The sequence below is a fragment of the Chenopodium album genome, chromosome 2 (assembly GCF_948465745.1).
Source record: "Chenopodium album chromosome 2, dcCheAlbu1.1, whole genome shotgun sequence".
Taxonomy (NCBI): Eukaryota; Viridiplantae; Streptophyta; class Magnoliopsida; order Caryophyllales; family Amaranthaceae; genus Chenopodium; species Chenopodium album.
In genome coordinates this window covers 3,245,659-3,256,591 of record NC_137835.1, presented here as the reverse complement: position 1 = coordinate 3,256,591, position 10,933 = coordinate 3,245,659, and the positions used below count along the sequence as shown (strand labels likewise).

Sequence of the window (10,933 nt, the reverse complement as noted above, 5' to 3'; positions counted from 1 at the left end):
TCCACCATTTAATTTAACATCTTTCAAGTGACTTGTTTAATTTACGGTATATTCTTTTCATCCATCATAATAAAGCATTAATCTACTTTCTCTGTTTTATAATAATTGCAATACTTTGAACGGCACACATGTTAATGCGCAACTTTAACCATTAATATTAATACTACTTTCGTTTCGTATTATTTGCAACGATTTGACATAAAGTGTGAATAGAAAAAGTTTAATCATTGCAAATAATATGAAGCAGAGGTAGTATATGTAATTATATGTTCTAAGAAGTATATAATGAAAATGTACTCAAAAAATAATAAAAAAACACTTTATATTTTTTATATAATGATAAAAAAATATAGTCAAATTAAACATATAAATAGTGCAAAAGTCTGTGATGCGCTTATTACAAAACAAAAAAAAAAAAGTAATACGAGTATTAAAATTAAGAATTTAACTCCCATACTATATAGATCCAATTCCACCCGTTAAAAATTTTGAATAAATTAATTTATGATAGAGATACAGATACCCACCTAATTCATTGATTGTGTGCTAAAAGCCTAAAATAACTCAATTATCAACTTACCTATTCCTCTTTGAAGTTTGAATTATTGCCGACAAATTTCACCTGCTTTCGTTGTAACCAAAACACCTTAAACCCAAAAAAAATAATTAGGATAAAAATAAGTGCTTGTAAAATCCGAAGATTTTAGAAAGGAGAGAGGAAGTGAATTGGTTGAAGAAGCAACAGTGGAGCAGAAAATAGACTTGTTGAAAAATGGGAGAAGTTAACTTAATTGCAAATCTTCCCATCATCGATTTATCGGCAACTGATCGAATTTCTACCGCTGCTACACTTCGTCAGGTTTCCTGCTTAACTTCTTTCTTTCATTCTTTCTATATATGTTTATGTATTCTTTTATGTTCCCGAATTAGTTGTCACGTCAATAGTGTAATTTGAACTCGCAATATGATAACTTAACTGACTGGTGAGTTAGAATACATTACATACCAAGGTTATTTTTTTTCTCGTTTGTTGATTAAATGAACCGTAATCATCAAAATGAGCAAGATGTTACATCAGGGTGTATATAAGAATCTCTCTAAAAAATTTGCTCGACGAATGGAGAAATTATTTTTCTTAATCATTCTAGAGTATTAGGTGACTGATAGAATGGACCAATTTATTTAAGAGGACAATAATTGATCTCATGACACAGAAGAATGAATTATCTAGAGTTGCATTTCTTGTAGAAATGCCATTCAGGGAAATACATTTTGTGTTGCTAACTTGCTACATTTGGGTGGTTTAGACATGCATCGAAGTCGGTTTCTTCTACATTGTGAATCATGGAGTGGACAAAGCTCTATTTCAGAGATTGTTTGAGGAGAGTAAGAAATTATTTTCACTTCCCGAGGAAGAAAAAATGAAGCTTGATAGGAAGGAATTCAGGGGATATACAGCATTATATTCTGAGAAGTTGGATACTTCTTTAAAAACCAAAGGTTTTGTTGATCCAACATCTTATCTATTTGTTCTTTTAATTGTCAAATCACCTTATTTTGTGTACAAAAGTGCAAGGAATTCTGAAGACTTAGCAACTTATCTTATTTGATATTTTGAATTTTTGATTGCAGGTGACCCAAAGGAGTCTTTCTACATTGGCCCGCTTCATGATGAAATCCGCAATTTGAACCAGTGGCCTTCTCAAGGTAAGCTTGTTGTTAAAGCTCAATTTTTGTACTACCTCCGTTAGTGCAACTTTGGAATATTTTATATCTCACAAATAATACCCAAAGTTGCACATAACATTGTATAATAAAACTTTATCAGAATTCGGAAACTAATTTTAAAGTGTGCTGATTGTGTCATACCAGAGCTTCTTCCAAATTGGAGACCAACTATGGAAGCATACCATAGACAAATTCTGTAAGTTTTACAATTTCATCATGTCCAATATATGCAATGTCCAGGCTTGTGTTTTGTTGAGGGATATACTCTACTGTCAGGTTTAGGTGGTCTGATCTTGTTGGTTTCTAATTTTAACTGGAAATGGCAATGTCAAGGAAAGTTATATCTTCTCTTCGTGTTACTTTTCCAAGAATGTATTGGTTTGTTTAATGAGCGTCCTTAGATCCTGTAGTTTCATACTGTATTAAGGTTGTAGTGGAACTTCCTTGACAAAGATCAAGTCAGTCTAAATCTGATGGCATACACAATATGTCCTGGCAACTAAAGGGAGTCAGGGTGGTTTGCTGATGAATTATATGTATGATGTATTAGTGTATTTCAGTTTATGGCTTCTATAATCCAATATAACGCTTATATGTGTGGTGCCTCAGGAGTGCAGGAAAAAGTTTATTATCACTTCTTGCGCTGGCATTGAACCTTGATGAAAAGTTTTTTGAGAATGTAGGAGCTCTGGATCCACCAATGCCTGTTCTTCGCCTCTTACATTATCCAGAAGGTTTGGTGAAATACATGTATTTATTATATCGAAACTATTTCTCAACTTGATTTCCTATCCTTCCCAGCATTTCCTGTTTATATATGTATCCTTGTGGGACTGAACATTCTGTAATTTGTTCAACTTGAATCCTGACTTAATTTCAGGAAGTCCATCTTAATACTTCTTTTCTTATATGTATTTTACTATCAGGTGACCACAGTTGCCACAATGATGAAGTTTTAGGGGCTTCTGCTCACTCTGATTATGGTATGATCACTCTGTTGGCCACTGATGGTGTTCCTGGATTACAGGTATGTCTAAATTAGTCAAAAAATTAAAATCATTTGATAGTTGCTCAATGATGAAAAACACATTCTATTTTGTTTTCTTAGGTCTGTAGGGAAAGAGATCGTCAGCCACAAATTTGGGAGAATGTTCCTCATGTTGAGGGGTGAGTTTTCAGTGTAATGTGGCATAAATGCCGAATCTAGTCAGTTGGATGAAGCTGCATTTAAATGAACATTACCCTTGTTGCTCAGCTGTGAGATTTATCATTTATGTTGCTCATAGACTTTATTTGGAAAATGATAATGTAGAAGTACTATGCAAAATCATTCATTACTCCAGAAAGCTTCACAATTGTAGCGCTTGTAGCTCTTAAATGGGTTCTCAACTTCTCTTTACCATATCTAACGGTCTTAAGGTTGCCTTCCTAGCTACACATGTATTCAGAAGAGCCAAGAACAATGAAGATTTTCCGTTTTCTCTATTTTATTTTTCTTCTTTACATGTAAAACTCAAGACATATTTCAGGTAACATAGACCATGTATTACTTTTCAGGGCTTGCTGCTACCCCCTTCCCTTCTGATTTCTCAATTTTTTGCATATGATTGGTGATGGCTTAGAAATTCTGAGTAATAGTATTATGTTTTTGCAGGGCAATAATTGTCAACATTGGTGACATTATGGAGAGATGGACAAATGGTTTGTTTAGGTAAGTACCACAGTTAAATGGTTTGTTTAGGTAAGTACCACAGTTTAATGGTGTTTGTCAAAGAACTTGCATGATTAAATATTCATTCTGTTCTTCTTACCAGGATCAGTTATCAAACCTTTCATTTCTTCACACACACACACACACACACACACACACAGTCACTGCTTCATTATGCTATAGGGATGCAGCTAGCAAGGTCTCACCATTTCAGTGGGTGATATCGTGATACACAAGTACACAACAATACAAGATTTGGGATGTAATCCCTTTTGCATTGTACCCTTTCCTATTTCCTTACCTGTTTTGTGTTATATGATGACAGGTCAACATTGCATAGAGTGGTGCCAAAGGGACGAGAACGATATTCTGTAAATAATCTTTCCCCTCTTTTCCTCCTTTTCCTTACAGTTTTTCTAATTAACCCTCCTAGTTCAGCAGGCATTCATCATATGCAGTTCTGTTTACCTTTTGCTGTTGTGCACTTGCATGTGTATGCCATGTTTGAAGTTTATAATAGCATCAATCTCCACTTGCCAGTCTTATTATATTATTTAGATGTTAACTTGATAAGACTAGAATGTTTTAGAATCTCTCAAATTTGTCCAGAAAATTGATGTTTTATTGTTTTTATGAAACACAGAAACGTTCTTGGTGTATTTGACTACATTACTAAGCTAAGACTTATGTGCTGTTTTATTTGGTGAAATATCTTCAGGCTTTTCAGCTACCTAAATTATATACAACAATGTTGAGTGAGATTTTTACAATAATGTTGCCATTGTAAAGCTGTCTTGTAAATTAAATCAAATACCTATATTTATTTTGACATTTTGTCACTAGAACTTGAGAAGATCAGAGCAAGAGCCTCTGCATTTACTGAGGACTTATATAGCTGCATTTTCTATGATATTATACTTGCATCTTTTGTTTGAATTGTTAATCTAATATCAACAGTGCCTAAAGTCACGAATACGAGTATTGCTAACTTGTGCAGGCAGCTTTGTTCCTTGATCCTCCACACGATTTTTCAGTGGAGTGCTTAGAAACCTGCTGCAGTGAGTCTAATCCTCCCAGGTAAACAAAATAACGGCTTTATTCTGTAAAAGTGTTCATACTTCAGCTCCACTATTCTAGAGTTACCTCATGCTCATTCCATTCAACTTATTTTAAGCATATGCATTGACATAGATCAAGAACAGTTGTTATCAACATATCGTCGATGTTGAACACCCATTATGCTTGCTCACTTGTGCAGTTTTGCCCGTGGCATTACAGTTACATGTGTTGATAAAATAGATGCATTTTCTTCCTTCCATCGTAGATGTCTTTAACCTGATGTAATATATTATATATCTTAGAGCAGGCTAATAAGTTAATTATGACTTTACTGTTACCCTTTTTATTGGCAGATTTCCCCCCATTCGCTACAGTGACCACCTCCAAGAACGTTATAGGGTTACATATGGAGCTTAGCTAGGAGCCCCTTGGAAATCACTTACGTACTCGTACCTTAAAGAGCAAATGTTAGCCATTTTGGGAAGTGCAAGTACGGTCATACACAGTAATACAGTATGACATTACCAATTATAATGATATATGTGTGGATCAATAGGTGAAAGATGGAACGAACTTGGAATTCCTACATTTATAAATGTGCTCATATTATTGTATCTCGTAAAAATGTAAAATCTGCTGGATGACTTGCTTTCTTTTAGATTCATATGAATCTGAAGGTAAAGTTAAGTAAATCCAAAAATGTTTTGTGTAGTGTGTGAACGGATTATGAAAGAAATTCCATCCATTGATCTGTTTATTTACTCTGAACTTATTCTCTGATTATTATATAGTTTGAACTATAAGAAGAACTAAATACAACCTAAAGTTTATAGTTTGTGAGCATTAGGGTTAGAAAATATATATATACTGAGACTTTTGTAAGCCCAAAATCGGTTTATATTATATGTTAATATTTAATTATTTTTTTGTCAACAAATATCTTTTAATTTTCGACTTTTGGGAGACTTTTGGTACCATTACTGTCAAATTTTTGTTTTTTAAGACCCAGATTCAATGATTGGTTACAAAAGAGGTGAAGAGTGCATGAAAAAAGTTTACATAAATAACAAAGCACTTAATAATATTCCTCCGTCCCTTAATTATATACTTCGTACTTTGTATTTATTTCTCTCTATTATATGAGTAATAAATGAAAGAAATAGGCATATAATTAAAAGACGGAGGAGTATTGTATTACTAACTAACTCTCATAGTTACTCCTAATATAATAAATGTTCCATAAATGTATGATAGTTGCCCCCACCTATATCATTGATCGTGTACTGTGCTAAATTGTAGATAAAGTGCAAATGATATCAACCTACCAAAACCTCTTTGCTTAAATGCCTACAAATCTTATCAACTACTTGTATTTGTGTTTATCTTATTGTTGTAACTGAAACACCTCAAATCTAAATACGAGTAATAAAGAGACAAGAGCGGAGCAAAGCAGAGGAGATCAGAGAAGAAAAAAAAATATGGGACAAGAATATTTGATTGCAAATCTTCCTGTCATCGATTTAGCGGCACCTGATCGAATTTCTACAGCTGCTATACTTCGTCAGGTTTGCTACTTGCTGTACTCCTTATGTTCTCGAATTAGTTATCACGTTGATAATGTAATTTAAACTACCAATATAATTTTAGTTCGTCAATATGACTTTCAGTTTCACATCATCCATATCCCGGAGTATATGAATTTAAATCATTACAACTGAAGTAGATATTTTTACAATTAGTAAATAATATAGAGGGGAGCATGATTTGCATTACAAATCCTATATAATACGGATTATATGATGCTCTGTCCCTCTTTATATTTGAGCTACTCAGAAACGCATGTGATAGAACATACCAAGTACCAGTATAAATTAATCTTTTGGGCTTTAACCATTTGTTTAAGCCTTATTTTGTTAAACTACATGGTTTCTTAATTAGCAGTGTAGAAATATGGTCGTGGACTCAACTTTCTACATTACTGATATTTAATCATGATAAAGCTGTAGTGTCAATGGTTGATTTTTCTCATGACATAAGAATTTTCTAAAGTTGGCCTGGCAATTCAGACCTTGACCAGACCCATGACCCGAAATCATCGACCCAAACCCGTATTGATCCGATCCGAGTTGACCCGATACCCAAAATGACTCAATCCGAAACTGACTCGACCTAAAGTTGATTCGAAGTGTTTAACTAGAACAAACCCAACACCCAATTTTGACCCAACCCGATTATGACCCGAACATACTCGATCCGAAAATAGTTTGATCAAAATTAACCCGACCCGAGGCAGACTTGAAACCCGTACTCGACCCGACCCGCACACAACCTGAATGTTAGTTGACCCGAAATGACCCGACCCGAATGACCCATTTGTCAGGTTAATAGAAATGTCACATTTATGGCATGCTTGGATTGACGGTAATGTGTTAGGTAATAAAATCCAACCAAAAAATGAATGTAAATATAAGGGAGGAGGAGATAGTGATGGAGTGATTACAAGGAATTTTATGTAATGGTGATGTGGTGATAGGTGAAGATAGGGGAACCATTAGGTCTATTACCCTCATTTTGGAGGTTATGGTTACACTAGGGGGAGAATGGGTATGTAACTATTATCCTCATTATGAGGATAATGATTCTTCAACCTCTTTCTTTTCCTCATGTCACAAATACCTTATTTCATTCATAAACACCTTATCTCCCTACAACACCACCTTTAATTACTAATGTTTTTCCTAACTTGACTTTTATTACCCCTTTATTTAGTACCCCTAATCCAAGCATGACCTTGGGGTGATACATTCATTCTTGCTAACTTTGCTATGTTTTGTGGTTTAGACATGCATTGAAGTCGGTTTCTTCTACGTTGTGAATCATGGAGTGGACAAAGCTCTATTCGAGAGATTGTTTGAAGAGAGTAAGAAATTCTTCTCATTTCCGGAGGAAGAAAAAATGAAACTTGAAAAGCAGGAATTCAGTGGATATACTGCATTATATTCTGAGAAGTTGGATACTTCCTTAAACACTAAAGGTTCTGTACTGTTGATCCATGATCTTAATTATTTTCTCTTTTAATTGTCAAACCACCTTATTCTATGTTACAAGAGTACAAGGAATTTTGAAGTCTTATTAACTTACCTTATTCGACTGCAGGTGACCCAAAGGAGTCTTTCTACATTGGCCCGATTCATGATGAAATCTACAATTTGAACCGATGGCCTTCTGAAGGTAAGCTTGTTATCTGGTTGGTTCTTGGTTGGTTAGTTTGGGCTCTACATTAATTTGTTCATGCCTTAAAGGAATGATGTTAATGCTAACACCTTTTTTTCCCCTGCTTAATTAAACCTTATCTACTGTTTGTGACATACCAGAGCTTCTTCCGAATTGGAGACCAACTATGGAAGCATACCATACACAAGTTACGTAAGTTCAACAATCTCATGATTCTCATCATGTGCATATATGCATTGTCCATATTTGTGGTTTGTTGAAGGACATTACTCTACTGACAGTTTTAGATTGTCTGATCTTGTTAGTTTCTATGATTGTTCTTGTATAACTCCATTTTAACTAGAATTGTCGCTGTTAAGGACAATTATGAATTTCAATCGTGTTGCTTTACCATGTATTGGCTGTTGTGCTCATTGTTTCACCTTTACATCCTGTAGTTGTTGCATACTCCATTAAGGTTGTAGTGGAGGAAGTTCCTTGAATAAAAAAAGTCAGTCTAATACACAATACGGCTTGAAAATTAGAGGGGATGGGGATGGTTTGTTGATGAATAACAAGGATCTGGTGTATCAGTCTATTATGTTGATGGCTTCTATTGCTCTATGTAACACTTAAATGCGGAACCTCAGGAGTGCAGGAAAACGTTTACTGTCACTCCTTGCGTTGGCATTGAACCTCGATGAGAACTATTTTGAGAATGTAGGAGCTTTGGATCCACCAATGCCTAAACTTCGCCTCTTACATTATCCAGAAGGTCCAGTGCAATATGTTTATTTACCATATGGATACTATTTCTCAACTTAATTTCCGATACTTCACATTATTCCTAGTTGGACTGAACATTCTGTAATTTGCTTGACTTGATTCCTAGATAATAATTCTCTTTTTTTTGTATATATATTGCTACCAGGTGACCCCTGTTGCCACAATGACGAAGTTTTAGGGGCTTCTGCTCACTCTGATTATGGAATGATCACTCTCTTGGCCACTGATGGTGTTCCTGGATTACAGGTATGTCTAAGTTAGTCTAAATAAAAAAATAATTTGATGTTTAATGATGAAATCACATGCTTTTATGTTTTCTTAGGTTTGTCGGGAAAAAGATCGTCAACCACAGATTTGGGAGGATGTTCCACATGTTGAGGGGTGAGTTTTCGGTGTAGAGTGGCAAAAATACCGAAATTAGTCAGTTGGGTGAAGCTGTACTTAGATGAACATTACTCCGTACCTATGAGATTTTGTGTATTATGCTTTTGCAGGGCATTAATTGTCAACATTGGAGATATGACAGAGAGGTGGACAAATGGTTTATTTAGGTAAATTTTAATGGTGTTTGTCAAATAGCTTGCATGATTAAACATTCTGTTCTTATCAGGATCAGTTATCAAAACTTTAGATTTAGCTGGCATTTGCTCATTCACACGCACGAGTGCACACCCACACACTTCCATTGTTTCATTATGTTATAGGGATGTCAACTAGTAGGTATCAGTGAGGTGATACACAACTAATGTGATCCATTTTGCATCATTGTCCGCTATTTTGCTTTTTTACTTACCTGTTCTGTGTTATCTGAAAACAGGTCAACATTGCATAGAGTTGTGCCAAAGGGACGTGAACGATATTCTGTAAGTAATTTTTCTCCTCTCCTTTGCTCCTTTTCCTTGCAGTTTATCTAATTAACTCTCCAAGTCCAATAGGCACCCATATGCAGTACTGTTTTACCCCTTCTGTTGTGCACTTGCATGTGTATAACATGTATAAAGATTATTGTCGCATAGGCTCCCCTCATTTTTGGACTAAGGCTTTGTTGTTGTTGTTGTTGTTTTTGTAGCATCGGCTCCCTCTTGCCAATCTTATACCGAGTATTATTATGTACGAGTAGATGCTAACCTTTGTAAGATCAGAATGTTTTAGCAACTCTCAAATTTGTCAAGAAAGTTAATTTACAGAAATATTCTTGGCTTATTTGACCACTAGTTATACATACCAAGCTAAGAATTATGTGCTATTTTACTAGGTGATGTTCTATAAAGTACAAACAAGCAATATAATTTACAGAATTTCTACTCTGTTGCTCCTGTAGGCTGTCTTGTGAATTAAATTGAATACGGATATAAACTGAAGATTTATACTACAAAAATACCTGCATTTTTTCTGATATCATACTTGCAGATTTCATTTGTACAAGTATATGTTATCATAATATCAGCAACACTTTATGTAACAAAAACTAATATGGTGTGCAGGCAGCTATGTTCATTAATCCTCGCCACGATTTTTTCGTGGAGTGCTTAGAAAGTTGCTGCAGTGAGTCTAATCCTCCCAGGTACGGTAAACAAAATTTCTGGCTTCATTCTTTAGTCTGATCTTCAATTCTTCATTATTACTATTTTATATACCATCCAGTCTTTCATTTAAGTTTCCATACTGTCATAATTTAACAATGCATAAGCCAATAAGCCATTAAACATAGATTAATTAATTAGAGCTGTTATCAACATATATTGGAAAAAACATTGTGAAAGCTTAATTGTTAGTGTACTCGACATAACATTTACATGATGTATTGCTTAAGTAGATGCATTTCTTCCTTTGTTAACGACAGATTTCCCCCAATCCGCTTCAATGACTACCTACAAGAACGTTACAGGGCTATATCAGTTACATATGGAGCTTAGTAGAATGTCTTGCCACTTTTACTGGAAATTTTCGTGGATCAATAGGTGGAATTCGGAACTTAGGATGGAATTCATACATTTACAAATGTGTTCATTTTATTTATTGTACTTCGTCTATCTGATTAAGTGTCTCGTAAAATTTACTATGAGTAGATAATTTGCCTCTTGCAGCTTTTTAGTTGCCAGTTGTATGGTAGAGTTCTGTAAATTCCAAAATTATTAGTGTATAATGTATGACTACCGAGTAAATACAAAAGTAATTCTATTACTCTAATGTAGAATATATACGCGTGTATGAAGACTTGAATGACTTTTAGCACAAACTCAATGAATTACCACTATAACAAAACTAATATGATGTTATTAATTGCATTAAAATTGTATTTAATTTATAAATCTACACCTTTACCCTGTGGGATCGATGTCACACAGGTCCCTTAATAGGTCCGCCTCTACTTGTATACTTCTATAATTTAAACTACTTTGAGGTAACTAATAACCTAAACACTAAAATTTGAGG

At 34.5% G+C, this 10,933-nt stretch overlaps 1 protein-coding gene across 1 annotated transcript; it reads left to right on the top strand.

Moving 5' to 3' along the window:
• The first annotated feature begins 467 nt into the window (after positions 1-467).
• On the top strand, positions 468-10,478 carry LOC145606228 (uncharacterized). Its single transcript, XM_081662269.1, has 23 exons — positions 468-859; positions 1,308-1,500; positions 1,633-1,707; positions 1,873-1,924; positions 2,338-2,462; positions 2,655-2,755; positions 2,837-2,895; positions 3,383-3,439; positions 3,765-3,810; positions 4,437-4,516; positions 4,852-4,914; positions 5,211-5,213; positions 5,898-6,063; positions 7,340-7,532; positions 7,655-7,729; positions 7,873-7,924; positions 8,362-8,486; positions 8,643-8,743; positions 8,820-8,878; positions 8,992-9,048; positions 9,315-9,360; positions 9,982-10,061; positions 10,341-10,478. Exons 1-23 carry the CDS (start codon positions 773-775, stop codon positions 10,411-10,413), a joined length of 1,968 nt encoding a protein of 655 aa, XP_081518395.1. The 5' UTR covers positions 468-772; the 3' UTR covers positions 10,414-10,478.
• The last annotated feature ends 455 nt before the right edge of the window (positions 10,479-10,933 follow it).